Source organism: Parasteatoda tepidariorum, chromosome X2 (assembly GCF_043381705.1).
Source record: "Parasteatoda tepidariorum isolate YZ-2023 chromosome X2, CAS_Ptep_4.0, whole genome shotgun sequence".
NCBI lineage: Eukaryota > Metazoa > Arthropoda > Arachnida > Araneae > Theridiidae > Parasteatoda > Parasteatoda tepidariorum.
This window is the reverse complement of record NC_092215.1, coordinates 4,067,002-4,094,087: the sequence shown is the minus strand read 5'-3', so window position 1 is coordinate 4,094,087 and position 27,086 is coordinate 4,067,002. Positions and strand designations below refer to the sequence as shown.

The 27,086-nt window shown below is 27.6% G+C and overlaps 1 protein-coding gene across 4 annotated transcripts in view; it reads right to left on the bottom strand.

The window, feature by feature from the left end:
• Positions 1 to 1,325: 1,325 nt before the first annotated feature.
• LOC107443554 (protein Fe65 homolog) overlaps positions 1,326 to 27,086 on the bottom strand; it is a 75,286-nt gene continuing 49,525 nt past the window's right edge. For 3 of the 4 annotated variants that reach the window (XM_071188389.1, XM_071188390.1, XM_071188388.1), the window contains exons 10-16: positions 25,169 to 25,296; positions 23,069 to 23,328; positions 19,079 to 19,272; positions 17,614 to 17,684; positions 16,680 to 16,788; positions 4,663 to 4,734; positions 1,515 to 1,823 (exon numbers count right to left, since the gene is read on the bottom strand). In XM_071188389.1, coding sequence (XP_071044490.1) covers positions 1,749 to 1,823; positions 4,663 to 4,734; positions 16,680 to 16,788; positions 17,614 to 17,684; positions 19,079 to 19,272; positions 23,069 to 23,328; positions 25,169 to 25,296 — 909 coding nt within the window. In that variant the 3' untranslated portion in view covers positions 1,515 to 1,748. Of the gene's footprint in view, positions 1,824 to 4,662; positions 4,735 to 16,679; positions 16,789 to 17,613; positions 17,685 to 19,078; positions 19,273 to 23,068; positions 23,329 to 25,168; positions 25,297 to 27,086 lie in introns of all 4 variants that reach the window. The other variant, XM_043039839.2, reaches the window with a different exon arrangement.

The window sequence follows — 27,086 nt, the reverse complement described above, 5'->3', positions numbered from 1 at the left end:
AAAAGACAAGCTAAATATGTATGTATTATTCAACAAATAAACTTCAGAAGAAATGTGTAATGTGTACGTGAATATATAAAAATGAAACTATTTCAATTAATGAAATTATAATACTATGCAAAAACAAATGCAAAGTAACACTAGTAAAATAATTTTTTACACACATACATATATGAGTATGTATATATATATGATGTTATATATATATAGAGAGAGAGACAGTCAAACCTCCTTTAACAACCAATTTTAAATAACAGCAATCTCCAAAGAATGGACACATATTTATGGAAACAAATGGTTTTTTGTAGGGTCTACATAAAAGGAAACCATAACAATTTCTTAAATATGGCCAACCAAAATCTAGCAACAATTTTGTTTCAGGATAGATCATAGTAAAATTTTTCACTTTTTCATCTCTAGACTGTGATAATTTTTATTGACCATAGTAGAATATACTTTTGCTTGTTGGTCATTGCATTCCAGTCATTGTAAAATAACTATTCTAAGCATTCATACAAGAGTCAATCATAGGTACTATTCAACAGTTCAATTCCACCTACTACAGATAACTTTCATGGGTGGTCTGTATGAATCTTGCTCTAGCATTTACAATATTAAGCAGTTTCTTTATGTGACATCAGTTAGCTAGGCTAAGCAACCAATCCACCTTTATAGAAAGCATAGATTTGAGTAAACTTTCTGTCAAGTGGTGAAGTAATCACAAGTTTCGGATAGTCAATGATATATGAGAAATCAATTAAATTTATCAGGGCAGCTCTGAAATAAAAACAGTTTTCTGATGTTCTACAAAATTTTTGTGAAGTCCAAACTTTTGCTCATAATTATGATGATGAAGATGCATCATAAAACTACTGATATCATTACGAATCAAGAAAAAAAATTTTATAAAAGAAAACACTTTGTGCAGTTGATTTCTTTAAATATTGTTTGTAAGATAATATATAATAGTAGATAAAATCATTTTTGTTAATGGATATTGAGTCTTATTTTTTGAACTAAAACTTCTTTGTTAATCCACATTGGCATGAACATACAAAGAACTGTTATTTGGAGGTTTCACTATACATGAATGTGTATATAAATGTATGTGTATATAAATATATATATNGTGTGTACATAGATATGCATGTGTGCGCATAATATGTGTGTGTGTGTATATATATATACATATAATAAATAATGAAATGAATAAAAAATAAATGAAAAAATAATGAAATAAAAGTATTTTTTGTAAACAAAAAGAATTTAAACATTGCAAAATCAAATTAATAATTTTGATAAGATTTAATTTTTCCCATTTGAACTTTGAATTTTAGTGTTGGGTTTGTATTAAAAATAAGATATTTATAAAACATTGTGATTAATTTGAATAACCATTCAAGTAAAAATATCTGCTATTATAGTGTTCATAAACAACTAATGGGTTTAGCCTACATTAGAATAAAGGTGACAGTTGAATGTACCTTACATCAGATTCATTTTACACATCATACAATAGCAAACTCAACATTAAATATACAATAAAAAGTATTATGACTATACATAGATTGCAGTTATTAATATCATCTTTGAAAAAAGTGACATATCTTTTTTTTTTTTTTTTTTTTTTTNTTTTTTTTTTTTTTTTTTTGCAAGCAAATATTTTTAAGTTAGAACTATGATGTAAACAAGAGACTATGAAAATAATAGCATTATACAAATAATTATGGCTGGATAATTTATCTAGTTCACGTTTCAGCACTCTTTCGCATTCTGGCAGGAAAAAATGTTCCAAACACATTTTTTAGAGCAGCTTTAATGTCCTGAAAATTGAAAAATTTTTTTGTAAAGTTTTTGTTCACAACGCATTTTTAGTTTAGTTAGAAAACTGAAATTGAGTATACACAGTATACTAAAACATTTTTAAAATTTAAATAGATCAATCTAATTACATTTTCATATTAAGCTTAATAGTTTCTTATTTATTTATTGAATGCTTTGTACCGAAATAAATAATCATATTAATGCAAAAATGCAATTTATAAATGACATATTTTATGTATCAAGTAATTATGTTTTGTCTGTGTATACATAAAAAGCAAAACACGCATTTCTAATTCTTCTAATTGTTAGAGATAAAATTTAGAACATGTGCTCACTACGCAATAAATAGTAAGACCAAAAAAGCTTCATTTTGATATTTCGTAATATTTAGCCATGGGGAAATTAAGGGGTAAACTAACAGCATAAGTAAAACAGTTTTACCAAGATACTTGAACCATGATATTTGGTCTCAAACTTGGATCATGTGTAATAAGAAAACTATAAAGAAATAATAAGGACATAAAGGACAATGGATAACATAAGGATATAGTGGATAATAATAGACACTACCCTACAATAATTGAAGAGACACTTTCAGTTTTTGACTTTTTTTTTAAATTTCACAGGAAATACTAAAGAGAATTTTTTTTTTAATTTTAGAGCTGTTTAGGTCATGCAATTTCTCAAACTTATCAATAAACTTCAAAGCTTTCAAAGATTTGATAGACCAGCAATTACAAAAAAAAAGTGTTTTTAAACAGCCTATGTCAGAAAATACATCAATAAACTTGCAATTAGTTTCGATTACCTTGGTTACTATACACAATCGCATAAAATTTTGTAGACCTAGCTTAAGTATTTATGAAGATGCAGATATTTTTTTTAAATAAAAGAAACTTTTTTTTGTCTTAGCTTTTTTCTGTTTCTTTCCTTCTTTCTTTTTTTTTTGGCTATAACTGTAAAAGTGTTCAATAAAATTAAACAAAAATTTTAGAGTGATTTTTAATTAATAACAAAACTATCATTCTAAAATGTTAAAAAAATTCATAAAAATTGTGCAAGATATGAGCATTTATAGTTCTTTCCTACAGTGCATGTACAGAAAAGACTGGAATTCTTGTTTTTCTAATTTTGTGGGGAATGGTAATTGGTAACTAATTTAAATAGTTTCAAGTAATATGGTAAACAGTTTTTGCAGGTTTTGAAAAAAAAGAAGTTCTAAATGGGAAAGAATTTTCCAGAAATTTCAGTTTGTATCATAAGAAAAAATTTAATAACAAATGATAATACCCCACAATAATTGTTTACACACCAAAATGTGATGATATAAGAAAAGAAAACATACTTTTATGGGAGATGATGACCCATAATAGCAGAGTTATTTTAAATAACTCGAGTTTAATAGTAGAAAATGACATTTGTGGAAAAGCCTTTATCATTCAAAGCTTTTTTTTAAAAATTGTACGAAAACTTGGAAATTTGCTAGAAACTTTTTAAATTTTCCAGATATTCAAATTGGACTGCATGATAGATCAGTTACTAAAGATAGAACTATTTTAAATGCTTATATCTTACACAATTTTTAAAGCATGTTTTTTAAAATTTTAAAAGGATAATTTTGTTATAAATAAAAAATTGCACCAATAATTTTGCTTAATTTCATTGAATATTTTTAATAAATTATCATGAATGGTTACAAAAATTAGGGTAGTTTTGATTCTTTGATACATTGCTTTGATTAGTACAGTGATAAAGTGTTTTAGAACACCTTATATCAAAAAACATAGCAAAAAACTTGTATTGATTACTACTTTATATGCAATAATTGAATAAAATTTCATAAAAATAGTATAAATACTTATGGGGATATTCACATTTTTATAAAAAACTAATTATTTTGTCTTACATGTTTCAGCTATTTGTTTGTATGTTTTGTCTAGTCAAACTGCCCCAAAAATTCTTGAATGGTTACAAAAATTAGGGTAGTTATTTTTCAGTTTGATTTAAGAGGGTGGAAAATGAAGTCTGTAAATGATAATCTCTCGCAAAATGCAGCAGAGTTACACATGAGAGGACAAAAATCCTTCCCAATGAATCCAGCTCCGTGTGCGTACTAGCGGATCCATAATTATTTCATCAAACATGTAAAACGAATGGCGTTTTCATAAGCTATGGACCGACAGTACCCTGAAATAGATTAGGGTTAAAATATGAAAATGTTGAATAGAACTTCTTTCGAACTTGAAACTTTTTTAGAACTTGAAATATGAACGTCTTTCTGCATAATTCGTGGCGAAATTCAACATGGTAAAGAAAAAATATTTCATTTTGGAAAAGGGAAAATTGAGCACTTAAAAGCACCTAATAAAAAAAAACATATTCAAGGGCTTTTAAAAAACAAAAATAAGTACCTTTAAGTACTTTTTAAAAAAGCTACACACCCTGCACTCATAATAGTCATTTTTTAACAAGCAATGCTTGGCCACACAGAGCAAGGGTGTCACATGAATGTCTCAACCACTTTTCTACCTTACCCTGGCTTGCTCGATCTCCAGATTTGTCACTAAAATGATAATTTTGCTTTGATTTTTTAATCACTTACTTATAGCAATGTTGTACTTACATAAAATTTCGTTTCATTCTGACAAAGCTTTCTAAGTCCACTAATTTTTATGTCACTTAAAAATAAAGTGCAGGATTTTTTTATTTACATTTTTCTAGTTCCAACTTTACTGGAATGGAAGAACATTTTTGCACTATAGAGATATGGAAACAATATAAATGTTATTTCACCTTCTTAAAATACAGAGTTTTAAACTAAAAGTAAACAGAGCTTACCTTTTTTTTCACACCTGATGTATTGATATTAGAACTTTGTCTACGAGCATCCAAGCACTTTTGGTATCTTAACTGAAAGAATATATGTTTCTTACATCTTTGCTTAACATCAAAGTAATTTGTGAAAGAAAATGTAAGCAAAAAAGAAAAGTAGCATTGCTAATGCATATTTTTTTTTTGAGGAATCGAAAATTTTTTGCACGCAATTTTAAAATTAGATTATCCAAAACTAATTTCATGCAGAAAATAATTTTTAATATTATTATTCTTTATTATTTTACCTTTAAAAAAATTCAATAAAAACTTTAATTGTGGGAAATATAAATTTTCACATCATTTTAAAGAAAGTATTCATAGATTGCAAAATACAAATTGGAGAGCAATCAATGGAATAATTTTTGAAAAATCAAATTTTAAATGCACGATTTTTAAAAAATTTGATTAAACAGAGATTATTTGACTGATTGCACTCAGAAATTACCCATTACAGATTTTTACTAGCTACCCAGACACTTATTAACGAGTTTAAATGAATACGAGACAAGAGTAATGGTCAAATATAACCACAACCTTTGAAATACAAACTCTTCAGTGACCTTCACCTTTCAGTAAAGAAAATAAAGGGCTAAAAAGAAAATGAATGATCATGGGTGGGGCGAAACGCATGAATAATGTTCTGTGATTTCAAGGTCAAGAATATTTATGACATCCACAGCATAATATAAATTTAGTGTGAGCAAAACTAAAAGAAAAAGAAGATTCCCTCTCCTCTAGACTGAGAAACCGAAAGAAGGGAATAAAATGTTTATCTTTTCTTCCCCTCAACCTCCTGTATCACTAGTACAATGACCTGAACAGGGGTGATTGTGAGCCCAAGTCAAAATTGAGGAAAATTTTTTGAGTTAAAAAAAAAAGTTTAAATTGAAAAATTAGAAAAAAATTTAAACAATGTTTTTTTCCCCCTTTTCTCAATATTTCTTAGTTTACTTAAAATATATTTAAAATTTTACACATACCTATGATGACCTGGAGAAGTAATTAAAATTTACAAATATGTCTTTCTTTCTTGAGTATTCTTGATTATAACAACTATTTACTGATAAAAAATTAATATTAATCATGAATATAAGCTTTTAAAGTATCTCTCTGGCTCTCCCTTACAAACAAATAAAATAAACTGTGTTTTTAAGTTCCACCTTTGAAAATTTGATTTTCGGAAACCTCTGGATCACTGTTAGCAAAAATTCCGGAAATCCGGATTTTTTCCGGAGCATAATCAGCCCTGCCTGAAGAAGGATCGCAACGAAAATTAAACAAATTGTTCTTTTGATCATTTGTTGTAGACTGGCGATTTTAATTTTCTGTTTATTTCAAAAATTTAATATATAAAGAAGCTTAGCTTAAGCTTTAACCCTCCTGGCATTTCCCCTCTCTCTTAGTTTCTTACTTCAAGCGGCAGACACATTTTAGAAAGATGCTACCAAAAGTGTCGAGGGTCGGACAAAAGGTATGCTTTTCCCCCTTCTGCTTCAATTTGTGGTTAAAAGGGGTGATTATCAGTGTAGGTGGTCAAGGAGGGTCAAGACAGTTTGATGGATGAATTGTGTTTTGTGATTCACTTTTCTGAAAGTCGTTGTTGAACTTCATACAATCTTACACTTTTCTCTGAAATATCAAGCAATTCTTTCGTTCTGATAAGATAATTACTTTCAGGTTATGTTACATTCTTTCTTGTCCTTAGCTTTTTCACAATGATATAGTTGAAATATAACATCAAAGGAATGTTCAATGAAATGGAGCTGAATAGATTCTTGTGATTGATAATTTTTCCTTCCTGTTTCCTGTGATTTCTTTTATTTCCCAGATACATTTGCGGCTACCGTCTAAGTTTTTTATTTTAAAAAATGCGTGTGCATTTTAAATTGCCTCATTTCCGAATTCAAAGTACAATTTCGTTGATATACAAGCTAGTAAAAAGTCATATTTATCTTTTAAGTATATTAATGATATTTTTAAATTTAAAAAAATAATTAATGAGTATTTTTTCAATAATGTTCGATTAGAAAAATAACTGCTGTGAAATGGATATTATTTATTTAATTCCCGTTTTATTTCTCTTTTTCTTTGAAATTAAGTAAAAAAAAAAAAAGCTTTCGTTGAACGCTGCTGTTCTAAATATGGAATATTGTTAAAAACGTACTTAAAACTTTTCAATGTACGTTAATACTCTTTAAATAGTGCTCGTATTGAATTTCAAGTTATTTGGATAATTTATTCTTAATTCGTCTTTTAAATATTTAAGTAAAAGCTGTTCATATTACACTTTATAAAATTGATTAAAAATATAAATTTTTATATATGCACTAGTTAAGCAAAACTGCATTTTTTATTGTAAATTTTCTTATTTTATTTTATAGGGTATTATCAATAATAAAGCTTAAAAAAATTCGTGACCTTATGAAATTTTACATACAAAGAATATATATCAGTCCAGGAATTGTTGCAAGAATATTATTTTACAAGTAAATATAATGATTCTTTGTAGTTTTGTCCATTGCTGTTAAATTCAAAGGAATGATTTTAACAATACAGATCATGCAATGATATATATTTGAAAAAAAAAAATCACGTGGAAGTAACAGAATTTAAATATACAAAAATAAACATAGTTATACAAAAATTTTCGGTAGTATTGGTTTAAAATATTTAATATCGATTTTTTCTCTTTGCACCATGTTGCTCCACGGAATCAGCTATTCCACACTAGTAAAAAATGGCAACTAATAAACACAATGGTAAATAACAAACAACAATAATTGTTTTCGGCTTATTTAATATAGTTCGTGAAAAATTGAAAAAATTTGTTTAAAGGACTTCATCACTTTCTCTCCCTATCTGTTAGTAGAAAAAAACTTTGTTCTGCGTTTCTTCTTCATCGAAACAAACTGACAAGAATTTGAACTAATGATTATGCACACCTTTTGTATAGCAATAAAACATCAAAAATGCTTTTTTTTTTTCAAAATTAGAAATAGCATATAAAATAAATATAGGATTTTTTTAAAGTTTTTTTTTTACTTCTTATAGTGCGCAGCTTAGCAGTAAAAAATCAAAGAACGTATGTAACATAAGCAGAAAAATTTATTGAAATAAGGAAAGTAAAATTTTCTGCATTACTTCGGTCAAATATTAATAAATTAAAGGTCATAACAACTTTTTATTTTCTAGGAAAATTAAATGTAAAAATTTTTTTAAAAGAAAATTATTCTTAAGAAAACTAACATTAAGTTTTATCTGTGATTTTAATTTATATGGGGGGAAATATATTTAGAATAATAAAACTTGTATCCCTTAATAGTCATATTTACTATTCATAAGAGTAATATTTTAAAAATATTGTATTTATAATAAATTGCAATATATTTATGAATGTTGTGGATTATGAATGAAATTGAGATTGTGGATGGGCACAAAACTTGTTATCGCTTTTTTTTAAACATATGATTTGTTGGATTATGTTTTATAAATTCGCTTATAACGTCATTTACAAATTCCAAAATATACAATTCCAATGAATCAAAATAATGTAATGCCTTCCATTTTAGTTGCCAAATATTTTTAGAACTTTTTATTCAAGTAACGAGTTAATTTTATTCCAAAAGCAAATTCTGCATACAAAATGCATCGAAATCCATTACTTCGATTATTTTACTTATGTTCACAGATGTGTTGTGTACTTTATTTAAGTTCATTTATGTTTTATTTTTGATTCTAGCTTACTTTTATTCTTATTTTTTGTTTTAAGTTTTTTAAGCTCTTATTTTGAGTTTTTTTGTTCGCAGTCGAAGTTTAGACTTTAATTGAATTGCAGAAAATATAGTGACAAATCTTCTCTACATTTCGCATTTCTCTAACTTCTGCAATACACTTTTAGTACTATACGCCCATTTTTTTAGATCACCTTTTACAGTATTTTTGACCATGAACAGAAAAGAAAACGTGCCCTTTAGATGAAACTGTATGATAACTCGTATGTACACTAGTATGATATCTGGACACTAGTATGATAAGTATTGTCTAGATTATATTTACATCACAATAAGGGTTTGTTTATCGCTTTGCGTACCCCCATTTCAAATTAAACTTCTGAAAACTATTTTAATAACTTAAAAAAAACATCACGTAATTATCTACTTTAGATTTCAGACAATCAATCGATGCATATTTTCGTACGAATGCCAGTACTGTAATACTTACGTTGGTTGTTACCGCCCATCTGGATTGAACAACTTTTAAATTCGTGAAATATTAGGGAGATCTGAAAGTAATGTCATTTCGATGCACTTGATATTTGTTACCAAGATTTTATTTTTTATCAAAAATTTATTCACCCTCGTTATCAACAACCCTTCAATTCTAGATCGCAAAAAAAGGAATTTTTAAGACTATCGAATATTCAATGCGCCGAAGCGTCATTACTTTCCAGGTTTCCTGAATATTTACAAACATGATAATTACAACGCAACTCGAGCTTACACCCTTGAGTTTACACACACTTTTATTTGGATTTCGAATGATATTATAGAAAAAATTGTACGTTGAATCAAATTAATGATGAATTTAATTAAAAATAAAACATCTTTTTGAAAGAAAAAAAATCTTGTTTGCAAGTGTTCCAACAATTAAAGTATATAAAATGTGCAATGATTTTAATATTTTATTTTAGTTACTGGAATTTTCACAACGATTACTTAAATATTTTAAATATAATCAGTTATACTTTAAAAAAAAATCGTTTTCTTTAAAATGTATATCTAAATGTATGTATATTTAAAGTGTATTTGAGTGGAATAAAATATTTACATTTATTTTGTGGACTTGAAAGAAATATTTAGTTTATTATAACTCACTTAGTTATTTGGAGTTTTAACAGCTTGTACATTTTTTTATTATTATTTATTAAGGAAATTTGAGTTTATTACTAAACTTATTTATCATTACTGAAATATTTATTTATATATTCACATGTATGAGATATGTATTTACTAATGAAAAGAATTTTGATTTTTTCTCTATCCATGAAAATGCTTTAAAATCATTAAACTAAAGTACAAATAAAACTAGTGTTTTGAGTGATGGGATTTTTAGAAAAATGCCGAGAAAGTCTTTAACATTACAGAAAGAGGAGAGAGTGTTTTAAGAGTTAACTTCATTTGCCAGATAAAAAATTTTCTAATTTTTTGTAAGCAACATAATACTTAAAAAAATTAACTAATTTAAATAAATTAGTTAAATACTATGGAAAATTAGTGATATTAAAAATTCATTAATTAGTTCATTAAATATTGCATTTGTTCAGACAAGAAATAATTTCCTGCAATTTACTCTAAAATGAAAAATGCTTTTTCGAAAATTAATTGAAATTTAAAAATATGAAACGATTTTATTTATTCGAAGATTTAGTATAATAAATTATGCAATGAATATATTTTTAAAAAAAAAATTCAATATTTCGAAAGTGTTGGAGAAAATAAAAATGTAATCAGTTTTTTAAAGGTAAACTTTTGGTTTGATTGGGGTTCAAACCTGAAAAAGAGCGCAAACTATTCGCATCTATTCAAACAGAAATATTCTAGCACAGCTTATACGCCTCTCAATTTGTGAGCAGTAGGAGGTTAAGGGGGAAGGAAATATTCTAGTTCAGAAAAAGACGTGATCGCCGCTCCAGACCTAGAACGTGAACCCGTGCATACACAGGCAAGCCGCTTTCAGCATAGAAACCATGCCCGTGTTATAACGGGCTTGACGCCAGGAGGGTTAAGCTTAGTCCGTTCTAGAAGCAAAAATAGGTCGAGATGCTGAATTATGAAAAGAATGTTTTCTTATAATTAAAAGATGTTTTTAAAGAAAGATATCCAATAGATAATAAAATAAAGTTCTTATCTTTGAATGATAGGTTTAAGTTAAATATATTAGATTTAAAAATAAAGTTCATTATGCTTTTCATTAAAAAATATAAATCTTTTCAAACAAAAGCAGTTAAAAAAATATTGATCGTTAAAAAATTATTTTGTAAAAGGACCAAAAAGAAACATTTGAAAAGAAAAAGAAACTATGACAGGGTTTAATTTAAAAAGGAAACACATTTCTGATCAGACAGAATCTTTCGTTACCAAATCTTGAACTTTAACTATTGTTTATGAAATATAATTCCGACATAGATAAGTTTATTGAAGATGAAAAATAATAAAATACTTCAAAATTTTTTTGTTTCGATTTAGATGATATTGGTAATATGGAAGTACACACTACTAAAAAAATTATTTTACTGAAATTGATTCGAACAAAAGACGATGTGTGTGTAGACATATACATATATATATACGCGTGTGTATGTATAAACATACTTTCAAGATAAAATAAATCGTGAATTTCAATGACGAATGAAAGAATGTTATTTCAGTGGCAAAAGCAAATGCACTGATTAAAAAGCAATAATAATTCTAAATCTTGTTAAATTTTATTTTTGGTATTTTCTATAAACTCAGTAGTGGGATTTGCTTTGCGCAGAATCTCCTTTCTTTTCTATTTTCTACTTTATTTTTCTTTCGAATTTTTTTGTATTTTCTTTGGCTGCACTCTGACAGGTCTTGCAACAGTCAATCGGTAGATTGGTGTCAATTTACGTACTCCTGTGATTTTTTCTTATTTTTAATATTTAATGCAGAACCATTGTTTTTTAAATTTTCCTTTCTTATCTATTTTATGCATTAGTTTGCAAAAAGGGTAGACATTTTTAATCATCATTGGAAAAAAAAAGGAGTTCTTCTCCTCGTTTGCCCAGGGAAACCTCAATGCTCCCCGTGACCTTGAAGATCATTAGATTGAGAAGGTACAGGGAAGGGACAAATACTTTATTTTCTCCTGTATGTCAGTTGTTTTTCTGATAAGCTGCCCTCAGTGAAACTTAAAGGAGTGGCATGGTGATTACGTTTTCTCTTCGATTCATGAGGGGGTGGGAAAGATGCACAGGCATATCAATGACTGTCCCAAGTTCATTGCACAGGCATATCAGTGAATAGAAGATGAAAGAGAAAAATATACTTACCTATTTGACATCAATTAATAAAATATTTTTCTTTTGAATAAATTCTGATTCTTTGGAAGTGCGGTATCATTTGCAAGTTTTTCTTGATGTGGGATCACGTCTGCTTCCATTAAAAATCGTGTTTTTATAAAAAAAAAAATTTAAAAAAGGAGAATTGTTTATTAATTAAAACATACGATTATTTTATGAAGTAGATTGCAGTTTTGTTTTTCTGATTCCACTACGTTTTGATTTTTTTTTTCTTTTCACGATAAATTTCGCACTCAATAAATTAATTCTTTTTATTCTTAAATTTTATCATTAGGTTTTCCCCCCCTTTTTTTTTAAAAATTCCGTTGATCTCATTGATCTTGCCTTGTTCCAGGTTTTAATATTTACGTTAGTGCCTTTTTTAACTATTGTTTCGGGTAGATAATTTTGGTTGTTTTTATTTAGATTAATAAGTTTTCCTTTTATTTTATCGTTTTCCTCCTGTATAATCAGGTATGAAAGATATTGCGTTATTTAATCATTGGTTTTGTTTATATTAGTTAATTTAGGAATTGTAATTATTTTTAAAAAATAAATATGAGAATTTTGTATTCTTTAAACTTGTTTTTCTTGTCTAAACTTGCAATTTTTTTTAATTCTTCTAGATGTTATTTTTCTACCATTTTTTTTTTTTAAATTTAGGAGTACGTTTCTTTTTCTCTTACTATAAAATGTGTTACACTTTTTACCTTGTAATTCAGGTTAGATAAAACATCAATTAACGACACTTTTTGGTCAATCCAGAAAACCGGGAAATTCAGACATCCGGGATAGCGATGGTCCTGAGCTTCCCGGATAATTGGCTTTCTACTGTACAATGTTATTAAGACATGCACACAAATTTTCAACTGGGTAAAAAATTTTCAATGGTTCAACTAATGTCTATTCGCATTCCATGCAGTCATTTCTATAGTNTATTTAATCATTGGTTTTGTTTATATTAGTTAATTTAGGAATTGTAATTATTTTTAAAAAATAAATATGAGAATTTTGTATTTTTTAAACTTGTTTTTCTTGTCTAAACTTGCAATTTTTTTTTTTTTATTCTTCTAGATGTTATTTTTCTACCATTTTTTTTTTTAAAATTTAGGAGTACGTTTCTTTTTCTCTTATTATAAAATGTGTTACACTTTTTACCTTGTAATTCGGGTTAGATAAAACACACCCGGTTTTCTGGATTGACCATCATCATTGGTCAATCCAGAAAACCGGGAAATTCAGACATCCAGGATAGCGATGGTCCTGAGCTTCCCGGATAATTGGCTCTCTACTGTACAATGTTATTAAGACATGCACAAAAATTTTCAACTGGGTAAAAATTTTTTCAATGGTTCAACTAATGTCTATTCGCATTCCATGCAGTCATTTCTATAGTTTTTTGATAATTATCACTACTGATTCCATATGGTTTTTATAATCCAGGTACTTTCTTTAGGTTTTTAATATGACATAGAAATTTCAAATTCTGCATTTTAGTATTTATTTAAACATTTGATTCACACCTTTTTTGATAGTTATTGCTAACAATATCTATGTGGCTTTTAAAATCTTGTAACTTTTAATTTAATTTTTGACAGGTGATAACTCTATATTAAACTTACATGAGTTTTTACATGCTGAATCTGTGCCTATTTTCTTGTAAATTCAAATGCTACATGCAGTCTTGTTAACCGTTTTCCTGACCAGACAGTGTTTTGAACTGTTTTGTACAGTTTTAAATTCCAATTTTTTCTCTTAAATATGATACTATTGATACAATATTTTTCTAATATGATATAACGTACATTTGAATAGTCACAAAACAAAGCAAAAAGAGAAAAAAAATGCACAGATTTTCAAACTGCGGAAAATGGGGTGCAAATGCACAGAAAGTTTTCACAAAATGCATAAGAGTTTGCAGCTATAGAAAATACATTGATTAGTTTAGCAAATTCTATTAAAAAGAAACATAGACCCATAAAGTTGCCAAAAAAACTTTTAATTTTGCATAGCTTAACAGGAAGCTGTTTTGAGAATATTTTATTGCATTTTCATTACATGCTCATTCACAGTTACATTGAACCGATACACATTAGCAATTAATTTTCTCTAGAAATGATGTTTCGTACTTGTTGGCTTAATTTTTAAATTTTAATTAAAAAATTAAAATTTCAACTTAAAACTTGTGTATTGTGTTTTATTTTAATACCTTGTATTTATTAATGAAATAAAAAAATATGTTGATTTTTTGCTTTTTTTTTCTCAAAAAGGGAAGCGGTTAATATAACATGCTGTTTCTAACTAAAATTCATTTTAATTGTCTTCATCTGTAACATAAAGTAAGCGATATTGCTATTATAAAATGTATTCTACGTCAAGCTTTTCAGTCACTCCTGAATTTTATTTAATAATTTTCAGACGCCTAGCACTTATCTTTTAACCATGAACTGCGACAGTTTGAGATAGCCATTATAATATCCTCTCCACATGCTCATAAGGATTTAAGTTTTTATAACAATATTCCATTCTTTAATTTTATATATTTACTTTTTCCAAGCCAGTTGTATTTATGCCATGACTTTTTTGAGAAATAGTAAAAATGTAATTAGTTAGAGCAGGCAGAGAAAGAAACAAAAAATTATCAAGGCTTAATGCAGTCTGCATGACTCTCCTTCTAAAAGGTGTTTGAAAGTGATCTCTATCTTGTACAAGTAAGCTCTCTTATTGATGACCATGAAAAATTAAATAACTAAGTTAACCAGCTCTTCTATATTATGCCTCATAATTTTCTTTGGAAAATCCGCAATATCTAAACAACCTTCTCAACTTGGACGATTCTGTTGAATGCCACAATAGAACAAGATCATAGAATCTAGATAGCTCTATATTTTATTACAGTAGGGAACCGATTATCCGGAACGATCTGGACCATTGCTATTCCGGATAACTGATTTTTCCGGTTTTCTGAATCGATACAAAAAGCCGTTTTTTTATTGTTGAACCCAACTAAAAAAACAAAACAAAAATAGTTGGAAATAATCTTAAAAAGAAGAAAAAACGATGAAGTAATACACTAATGATTATTTCCAAAATGATGGTAAGGTAAACATCTTTCAAAAAAGAAGAAAAATCCTAAAATCTTATGAGGAAAAGAATGTTTTTTTTTTAAAATGGCGGGAAAATTGATAGAACTTTGTTCCGGTTTTTTGGTTTTCTGATTTCCGGATAACGGGTTCTGTACTGTATTTTGTATTCAAAGTCCCATCAAATAGGTTCTGCAATTTTCTGTGTCTGATGATCTTTCATTATTTTAATGTGATACACCATAGATGTATTTCATAAAAAAAAAGGTACCCTTCCATAAATATAAAAATATTAACAAAAAAGTTTGAGTTGAGCTGTCATTGAAAATATAGGAAAAAAACTATACTTATTGTTTAGAAAAATATTAACATAAAATGCAAAAGAAACCAAAAAAAAAAAAACTACTAAAATTGAGAGCGTAAAAAAAAAAATGTGAGGGACAAACAGAAAAATTTTTTTTATTCTTACCATAAGCAATTTTTTTTTGTATGCTTCAATTGTTTATGCCATTAATCTCCGTTTTTATATATTACCATTTTTTCCAGAAAAATTTTAACGATATAATAAAAACACTAATAAACACAAGTTTATCAATCACTCGTATAATTAATATAGTACAAGCAAAAAGATTCTATAATAATTTTTCTTAAAAATTACATGAATGGAGTTTGTATTAAAGGTAAATAACTAATAGCAATAAAAAAAAATTAAAAAAAAAAAAAAAAAAAAAAAAAACTTAAATTGCAAAGTGGTAGAAAATGATACAAAATTATATAAAAGAAAAGTTTATTAAGTTGCTTTTAAATTACATATCTAAAAATTATAGTATATAAATAAATGTTAAAATTATATAACATTTATTATTAAAATGATTTCAAAGAAACATGATTATACAATAGGAAGTAANAGAATAAGGTAAACATCTTTCAAAAAAGAAAGAAAAATCCTAAAATCTTATGAGGAAAAAAATATTTTTTTTTTAAATGGCGGGAAAATCGATAGAATTTTGTTCCGGTTTTTTGGTTTTCTGATTTCCGGATAACGGGTTTTGTACTGTATTTTGTATTCAAAGTCCCATCAAATAGGTTCTGCAATTTTCTGTGTCTGATGATCTTTCATTATTTTAATGTGATACACCATAGATGTATTTTAAAGAAAAAAAAGGTACCCTTCCATAAATATAAAAATATTAACAAAAAAGTTTGAGTTGACTGTCATTGAAAATATAGGAAAAAAACTATACTTATTGTTTAGAAAAATATTAACATAAAATGCAAAAGAAACCAAAAAAAAAAAAAAAACTACTAAAATTGAGAGCGTAAAAAAAAATGTGAGGGACAAACAGAAAAAAATTTTTATTCTTACTATAAGCAATTTTTTTTTGTATGCTTCAATTGTTTATGCCATTAATCTCCGTTTTTATATATTACCATTTTTTCCAGAAAAATTTTAAGGATATAATAAAAACACTAATAAACACAAGTTTATCAGAATCACTCGTATAATTAATATAGTAAAAGCAAAAAGATTCTATAATAATTTTTCTTAAAAATTACATTAATGGAGTTTGTATTAAAGGTAAATAACTAATAGCAATAAAAATAAATTAAAAAAACAACTTAAATTGCAAAGTGGTAGAAAATGATACAAAATTATATATAAAAAAAAAGTTTATAAAGTTGCTTTTAAATTACATATCTAAAAATTATAGTATATAAATAAATGTTAAAATTATATAACATTTATTATTAAAATGATTTCAAAGAAACATGATTATACAATAGGAAGTAAACTAGAAACATATATATATCCTTACTTTACAGGCAGCTTCAATAGTTTTGCACAGAGCTCCAGATGATGGCTCACAGAAGAATACATGCGCTATAAAATCATCTTGTGCTGTATGCACAATAAATCCACACATCCTACAAAACAAGTAAATTCTCTAAAATTAGTCAGTAATTTTATATATCAATGAAAAGTTTCAAATAAATAGTCCCCTCCCCACACATTGGGATAAATCTTTTTCAATGAAACAAATTCACACAATCTTTTAACTTGATCTAGTCAACAGAGTATTTTAACAGTAAGTTCCACCATTCTTGTAATCATAGGGTTATGGTGGGCAATAAAAAAACTGGTCCTTAGCCAGAGTAGTTAATTTAATTCATAGGAGAGCAGTCAAATTAAAGACATAGTTCTATGCATTAATAGGTCCAATACAAAGAATTTTATCATTAGAACTTTAGGAAGAAACTTTACCAACTTATTCTCCTATCATGTATCCTGTGACAGTTGCTGAATTACCATTTATGTGACCATAGCCAACAACACCTTAATTACAAAAGACTCGTAATCATGATCGATAAAAATGCCAATTAGACTTGGGATGTTAATTTTATGCAAATATTTTGAGTTGCCATCCAGAATCTCAAAAGGGGAAAGTGTGTTAAGAGTGGTTTCATTTTCATCCGTAATAAAATGCACATGCATGCATTGGATTGAACTCTATTAATCTTGAGCATGTCAGATGGCTCACTGAAATCCAAAGAAGTTCAGATTATTCTCTGTATTTTGATTTTATTTGTATCTTTATGTGCATGTTCCTTATTAAATGTGTTTATTTAAATTTATGACTTGTTTATTCCTCGTTAACATGCTCTGATAGTATCGGGCTAATGTTTACCCAGTCCTCGATTGAGATAATATTGAACTGGTTGTATGCAACATTATTAACTGAAAATACGTACTTCACACTTTTACCAATACCAAGGAAGGATAAAAACCTAACTCTGCATTCAGCCAGTTGCTTATTTTCTTCCTGTAAAAGTAAAGACATATTATATTAATAGGATCTTAAATAAGGTATTATTTTTGAAGCAAAATATTAATATGAGTCTGAGGAAATTGCCAAGTTGCGTTTAAGGTATGAAACCATTGAAATACAGTCAAACTTATTATCCATTATTTTTATCATATTATTTCTTAAAATAATTATGTTGCAAACCAATTTCTTATTCAGCACCAAACTTTACAAATATATTGCTTTTTAGTTCAACTGTAAATAATTTTTGTGTGAAATTGAGCAAAATTTCCAAATTAAAAGTTAAAAAATTAGTTTCCCAAGTTCAAAGCAAAGTTTCCGAGTTTAGAAAAATTATATATTGGTAAATAAAAAAAAAACTAAAACATATTATTTTATCATATGAAATGAGTGAATGAAATGAATTATAATTAATAGTTTTCACAATTGCACGATTATTTGTGGAGATATGTCCCAAAAAACAAGAATACCAATACGAAGAGCTTTCAAATTCTCACATGACCTAGCCAATTGCAACATATATTTCAGATTCTACCTTTGAATCCATTAAAATTGTGAAAAAATAAATATATGACAACACCCTGGAATACTCTAGATTTAAAGAGAAATTTTGTAATCTCATCATTAGAAATTTTTTTTAAATAGGACAATATTTGTTTTATTGAGGCAGACTGAAGAGAATCCTACCTTCAAGATGAATAAAGTTATGAGAATTTTAATAAAGGCACCCTTAATAGGTCTCTCCTCTTGTGACCTAACTCAACTGTGTAGAGTGTAGACAAGGAGAAAATATTCCAAATTTTCTTTTAATCCTCTTTATTCAGTTTTCACAAATAAACTGTTGAAATATACTTACTCCATTCAGCAGCATCTTTCTAAATATGTAAATTACAAGGTCTTACCTAAATACATTTTAAAACAATCTGTATTTTAAATTATATTTTACTTTTTTCCGAAAAAAAATTATACCAATACAGTTCAGCTATCAGATGTCTTTGGAAGGTATTTAAGTGTTTGCATGTGTTGTTTGTTTTTAGATTTTTGATAAATATCTTTGTTTTTGTGCATTTTCCTAACAACTGTAGTAAAATCAAATTTAAAAAGTGGCAAATGTGTAGTAACTCATTCAAACACACACATTTTTAATGCTTAATACCAGTTTCAAGGAAAATTATTAAGTTACTAATCTAATATAGAGACCCCTTATTTGCCACCCTTTTTGAATGGTGTTTGTTAAATAAATACCCAAAAATTTGTCAAAAAAATAACCTAACATCAAGATGGTGAGAGTAGAAGCTCCTTAAAATCACAATATGAGAGATGGATAATTCTTCCTATTCTGCAAGAGAGGGAAATCTGATAAAAATGTTGGATATGTAAATCACACTTACGCAAATAGTAATGGTTGATGGTGCTACAGCCACATTAACAAATTTATAATCAGATTTAGGAATAGCAGTAAACAACTTTTCAATAGCTTCATTAAGTACATCAACTCCAGTAGCCTTATCAACATTTGTAGACCCTAAATAAAACACCTTCAAAACCTTTTTCGGTTCTTCCATCGGGGTAGGAAAAAGCTGACCTGTATAAATATAAATGATTTGTAATATAAGTAAATAATTTATTCAAATAATAATTTAGTAATAATTTAAAAAAATTATTCAATAATAATTGAAAGAATTTATTCAGTAAAAATTAAAGTGCATGTATATTTCATGCTTTAAGGCACAAAATTTTTTCTTGTATGTTTAGCCTTAAGTAAACAAGAAAATAACAAAGATTTACCCTCAGAAAATCTAATTGACTGGTGCTAACTGTTAATCAAGCTATAGACAGAAAAATAATCCTTCTTTGAATAAGAATACCGTTTTCAAGATTGATATTGATTCTTGACCATAAAAGTGGAGGGGCTATGGTTTTATCACTTAGGAAAGCTATGGTTTTGTCGGGAGAGCAATGAAAAGACTAGGCTTCAATGAGGCTAATTGTTTTTTGTCTGCATTTTACTGTACTTCACAACAATGTACCTAATGAGTGCTACTAAAGATAAAAAGTTATGAAATATATTTAAATGACACAACTGATAGGATTCTGCAACAAGTGTCCTTCTAAATGAGATTAAATATTAAAGTTTTTCTCTCTAGTAATGTAGTAGTTTACTTTAGCTTGATATTAAAATGAAAATTTTAAAATACTGTTTATTTGATTTCTATAAAAAGCAAGTTAATAACAAAACAGCAAATATAGAAAGACAATGTAACTTAATTATTTGAAATCCAAGTATAATGATTTAAAGATTAATTTTAAAAGAGAAATAACAAGTGGCATACTAGATACCTAGAAATAGTAAACCGTTATTTTACTGTCACACTAATTGAATAAGTCCCATCGTTCCTGTTCTGGATGATTGCTAATATGCCAAACTTTGTATGCACGTTGAATATTTTCAGGGTATCTGCTACATTTTAGATTTTCAAATCCATGACTAATTCCAAGAATTCTTCATGACTTACTGAAATTATTATCTCCGACAAAAACACAACAATAAATTTAATATAATTCTCCTTATCTGCTCTAGCACACAGCATCAACCTTTAACCACTGAATATCATTGCTAGCCACTCTCAAAGTCCTGTGGCAGAATCGCGGGCAACACGGCGACATTGTCGCAGAACACAATTGAGTTCTTGAAATAAAGCAAAAGGATTTTACTTTTGGGAAGTTAAAAAATTTTNATTTTAAATTTATAAAATTAAAAAAAATAATAATAAAAATTCTTAAATCACAGAAGAGAGTTTAAAAGATAATCGGCTCCAGAAATGATATTTTTTCTTTCATTTTTTGAAAGAACACCATAATTTTTAAAGAACATGATAAACTCATTTTATATTCAAATAAAATATGACATATGAAAGAAATTCAGATATTTGGAACAGGATGAAATTGGGGGGAGGGAGATTCCATTTTAAAAATTAGATTTTTCATAGACCTAAATCCATGACTTTCCATGATTTCTTTTAAAAAATAATAAAAATCATGACATTTCATGACAAATTTTGTTTAATACTGAAATTCATGATTTTCCATGACTTTCCAGGTGCGCGGATACCCTGTATTTTTTACACACAATTATAAAATTACTTTAAACCAAAGATAATTTCATTCAAAAAATAGTTTTCAATAATTATTTACCATTTTATTCAGTAATGTTAAAGTTTTTTAACCATAAGATCTGCAAAAATTTCAGCAGCATCTTAAACCATGCAATTTTAAATGACAAATGTAAATGAATAAAATCAGTGAAATATTTCTGGAGGAAGAAAATTTTAAAAATATATTAATAACTTAGAAACTGTATAAATGATTTGATTCAAATGTTGTATTTTGTCATTTAAAATTACTAAGTTAAAAATGATTTAAAAATTAACAAGACAATTCAATATCTTCTCAACTATAATGAAAAAGTAATTATAAGAAATAACTTTTTGCAGAGAATTATCTTGGAATAAAATGAGTTTCATTCTTGTGAGCAAAATTTTCTCTGATTAAAAAGTTACTGAGTTATAGGAAAATATGCAACAACAAAAAAAAACTTAGTAAACATTATAGGGCTCAAACTTTTGCCTCCCCATCTGATTAGACTATTAGGACCATGTCTTTCAAGCTGTGGCTACATCCCACGTTTACATGGCCAAGAATTCAAAAGTGTTGGAAAAGAAAGGAATGTTTAGTCAGAAAAAGTACATTGTTCTGTCTAATTTTGTAATTTAACCAAGTTAACATTACAAAACAAATATGTTTGGGCATATACCTTAATACAAAAGTACCATAACCGGAATATCTGTGAAATTAGGGAGGCCAACTGTTACAAGAGAAGCATTAAACATTATTAATGCAAAAGCACCACAATCCGAATCTGTTAAACTAGAGAGACCAAAATGGTTACAAGAGTAGTATATCTGGTCATAAAGTTTAATGGAAAAACCTCACAACCAGAATATGTTTAACTAGAGAGACAAAAGTACTACAAGAGGAGAGGTCTTAGTCCATGAAGAATTAATTATAGGTGATGTATCTTTTTAGGAAACATAAATACTTCTAGTTTATTTAATAAAAGCAGGTGAAATATAACAATTTTAAACTGATAGGTGGATTTCTGGATATTGCCAATAACAAGACTAGCAGTATATGTTTTCTTGAATGCTATTTTCCCATCAGCTTATTTTGAACATAACACATTTATTTAACAGATATTTTCTAGTTAAACTACATATATTCTACATGAAGAGGTTTTTTTAAACTTAATATATTTCAAAATATTTTTACTTTAAAACTCGTTAGTAATCTTTATAATTATTATTCATTCTTAATTTTTTATTATTCTAACTTATAACTCCTTTGCGCGGCAAATCATAGTAAATTATCATGAATAATTTATTTTGTAAGTAATTAGTATATTATCATGAATAATAAATTTTTGTTAGAGTAATAACACTTACAAATGTAGTGATTCTTTCACTTTTCAATTGGTTTATTAACAAATGTAACGCATCTGTAATATAGTTTTCATTACAAGTTTGCTTGCTTAGATTGCGTTAATCGTTTTTGATTAATTAAATAATAAACTCATACTTTTGATTAATTTTTTTGAGCAATATTTAGTTGAAATCATAAAATCATTTTCAATTCTATGTGCAACAGAAATTACATTAATGATACATAAGCCCTTACATTTGAAAGCAATTTTTACAGTTTTTCAAAGAGATTGTTGTTGTTAATTTACGTCGCACTAGAGCTGCACAATGGGCTATTGGCGACTATCTGAGACATGCCATCACAATTTTGATCCTCTGCAGAGGGGATGGCACCCCCGCTTCGGTAGCCCGACGACCTGCACGCGAAGTCGAGCACTTTACGGTAGCACAGTTTAACGAGGACCAATACCGCACACCCTCGGTCCCTACGCAGACTGATCCAAGTGGTCACCCACCCGCACACTGACCGCAGCCAGTGATGCTTGACTTCGGTGATCTGCTGGGAAGCGTGTCTTCACGATCAGTCCACTGTGGAACGTTTTCAAAGAGAAGTTCACATTATTTCATAATTTATTTAACGTTAAATGTAATTAAAAATGTACAAAATAAAATTTATGCCTTTCTTATGGGCAACAATCAAACCGGGGAGAGTAGGATTTTTTTCACATTGATTATTAGAAATTTACAAAAATCCACTCAGTAGTAAAATTTTCTAACAGCAATGTGAACTGCAATGTTAATGTGAATAAACAACCCTATGATCAATTTTTGGATCATGATTTAACATTTGAACAACAAGAAGGAATTCAACAGTTAAAAGCAAAAAAAATTAAATTTATTTACCAGAACAGGAACTTTGTGATTCTGTCAATGGAAACAAACCTTGCTCCACAGGCAAATCAGTTGGACGAGCAGGAATCTTCACTTCCATATTCTCAGAAGAAGACTGTTTTTTTATACCTCTTTGTACACTACGCTCTATCATTATTTTTTTACAAATATCTCTTAAAGTGTTAGCAATTATTCTTGCAGGAATATCACAGCGGAAAACATGACACATGTATTTCTTTGTCACACGGTCTCTGGCAACGTATGCAAAATCCCTAGTTTCAAAATTTGAAAAGTATTTTAATATTTGTAAGATTTTCACCCAAAAATATTAAAATAAGCATATTATGTATTCAACATGCAAATATATGTGTAAATTGATAATAGAAATTTTACCTTTCACTGAAGATGAACCAGGATCATTGCACAGCACAAAAAATCAAATTGCTTATTTAAAATCAATAAAATTGTAAATTAAATGTTTAACAATTATTAATATAATTGAAAGATAAAATAACAAGTCAATATATATAGATACATAAATTTTTTTATAAGAGATGAAGAAAGAAACTAATCACAATATGAGTGACTGATTATTATTTAAGTGAAGAAAATAAAATAAATTTATATTTAAAAATTTTGGTTAATAATTATTGCGGTAGTAAAAACAAAGGTCAACCCTATTCTTTTCGTCAAAAGAGAGTGAGAAAATAATCTGCCCTTCATAAAGAATCAACTTAATGCGTTTCACTCAAATAAATTAAATAATTAGTCTTAGCTAACTTTTAATCACTCCTTCACTCTTACTGACCCCAATAATGAGTCAACAGAATTTGAATTTTTTTTTTCGTTCTCACTTATATACTAATATTTGCCCCCAAATGTCTTTCACTTGAATTAAAAAATACATATTAAGGGGCAGTCAATATGAAATACTGTATATAAATTTCAGAATGCAGCTTACGTTTCTAAACTTGCTGATTCATTTACACTTTACAGTAGTCTTAGCCAAGTTTGGAAAAACCCAACTGATGCTGCTTAAAATGCTTTACACAAAATGTACAGATATTTAAAGGGATCTTTAAAATTTATGAAAAATCTATAATTAGTTAAGTTATAATACATTTTAGCAATCCTAACTTCTAGCGCTGTAATAATAAAAAAAGGAGAAAATAGCATAGCACACTTTCTTTTACATGTGCAGAAATAACTTGCTATATGCTAAGGTGAACAGGATTTATTACTGCCCTCATATTTTTTACCAGTAAAATAATTAAGGTAATAATATCATTTTCAAGCAATTTTTGATTTGCAGGCATACAAGCAAATTGGAATATTAATCATAAATAATAGAAAAATGGGTTTTATGAAAGGAGCATTTCTTAAGTTAAGAACTTTGCAAATCGCTCATTTAAAAAGTTTAAATTTCTCAAGTCCTTTCTTTTTTTTGGTGCTGAGTTTTGGATTTTTTGTTGTTTTCATTGAGGTTTACTTTTTGTGAAATGTCCTTTTTTGAGATCTGGAATTTTCTCGAAAAGTCCTTAAACAGACCTAGTTTCTTCCTAGATTAACATCCTAGTATTCTTTATTACAATTCTTCGTATACTTTTTGTTTTACCCTCCATCAGTATTATGTAAATTTTTGAGCAAATAAATTTCCAACACATTATGTAATTCTTGTGTCAAATTGCGATGTTAGAATTCCTTTCTTTAAAAAAAAATGCAGTTAAAAGAGTTTTGCAATGGATTTTTGTGGTAGAATAATATAAAAGTATATCTGAAATTGAATCAAATATGAGAGTAGTGAGTGCATGTTTCTGCATTGTATTCAGATTACCTCTAAAGAATAAATCTTGAAAAAAATTGCATCATTAAAATTATACTTGTATCATAAAAATTTTATTTATAATAAAATAGATTCTTTTCTCAAATATATTCTGTAAAGGCCTGCAATATTGCTTTCAAGGCAAAATTTTATTTACTTTAAGAATGCAACTACTAAAATAATATAATTGAGAGGCACAATAAAAAATATTGAGCGTTTTATTCCTTGTACTGGAAGCTCTAACAGAAGCTCTTGACTACTAAGAAAGTTCAGAACTAAATGATTCTTACCGTCCATTATCTCGTCCAACACCCCATACTCGAATTGTATGAATAGATTGTGTATTAAGAACCGTTAAATCTTGTGAATCCATTAAACGCAAAGAGTAGTCATCTAGATCCATGTACAAGTCTTTACCCTAAAAAGTAAGCAAAAATATTATTACCCTAAAAAGTTTGTAAAAATATTTTTTTATTCTATGCCAGACTTAGGCATGGTCAGTCTGTGCAAAGCAGCCTAATCCAGTTAAAAACAAATAAAAAATGACAATAATTCAGCATGCATTTCAGAAATATGAAAACTAATGTTTTATAATTTAATCAATGGAAAAACAAAACATAATGACAAAGAATAAATGGATTGAGTGATGGGCATAATTGGACAAACCCACCCTGCTTACAACTTTAAACTATGCACATATTGATTATTTAACCAAAACAGCATTGCACCCTCTTTTAGAAAATGAATTTAAAACGCACCCTCTTCAGAAATGCAATTATACATAATCCATTCATAACACTGTGTTGGTTAAGTAAAAGATACTCACAAGCTCCAACTGATCAATATGAAGGCTGATAAGAGCATATATTCAAACGTTAGTTTATTTGAGGAAGAAAGGCTGTTCCTAATGAAAGCATACCAGTGCGACCAATAAATTAATCCGATCATTTTCTCCGATCAGCTCAGCTTCCATACTGATTATTCAAAGTATAATAATGAAGATGAATTCGATAACAATATGATTTGACAAAGTGGTTTTTTATTTATTAGAAAAACTAGTTCCAGTTCTTAAAGAATAGATATTCATTTTTGAACACTATTCTAAAAACATATATACTGGAAAGTTCGAAATGCGGCATCATCAGGACTTCAGTAAGTCAGATTTTTCCAGATAATAGATCTTAAAGGTAAACAAACATGAAAACATTTTGTTCAAGAAAAATGACAAATAAATGATAATTGATGTCGATTTCAGTCAACAATGCTTTTTTACAGATTGAATGACAATTGAAAAACTAAATTAGTGTGATAAATTACATGTAAAAAAATAATAAAAGTCAGAAGACAATAATATGAATTTTCTCTGTTATGAATAAAGATATTTGCTTTTCTTTATGATGTGAATAATTAACACAGCAGATAATCAGATGAAAATGACATTAAAAAACCAGCTTCAAATGATCTGACTTATTAAGAAAAAGTAACTTAAAACAAGGAACAGAATTGAGTAGATTTTTTAATGAAGAGATCTATAATTTAAAAGGAAACAAAGCTAATCTTCAGTGATTTTTTTTTCTTTAACTACTCATATCTTTTCAACAACTCTTAATGTGGTCATTGAGGCAGAATATATGTGAAAATGCAAATTACAGTTCACTTACCAGTGAAGCAGCAAGAAAAAAGAGAAAAAAAAACTTTTTACTGATACTTTTCAACAAAAAAAAAAATCTTTTGAAAATGGAGCCAAGTTTTATTTTGATTGTGAAAAAGTGTCCCAAAAAGACGCTTCCAGTAAACCTTCATCGGAATATGGAACTTTGTATTAACTTATTAATAATCTTATTCCAAAAATGATTTTCTCTAAATTAGTTAAAATTATGTTAGAAACTTAAAAAATTAAATTATTATACTATTACTCCCTGGATGTATCACTAGGATTAAGAGATAATTGCTGTCCTATATAAATAAAGTGCGGAGAAATCGAATTAGTTTCTGTATTTCTAAATTATTCTGTTTGTTTTATTGTTTTAATTTACTACAGTGTAACGTCCCATATCCGGACGTCCCTTTCCCGGAAGGGTCAATTTCCGGGACTCTTTTTAACAATCAAAATAAACAAACATCTCTCCATCTTCCCCTTTCCTAAAAAAAAAAAAAAAAAAAAAAAAAAAAAAAAAAAAAAAAAAAAAAAAAAAAAAAAAAAAAAAA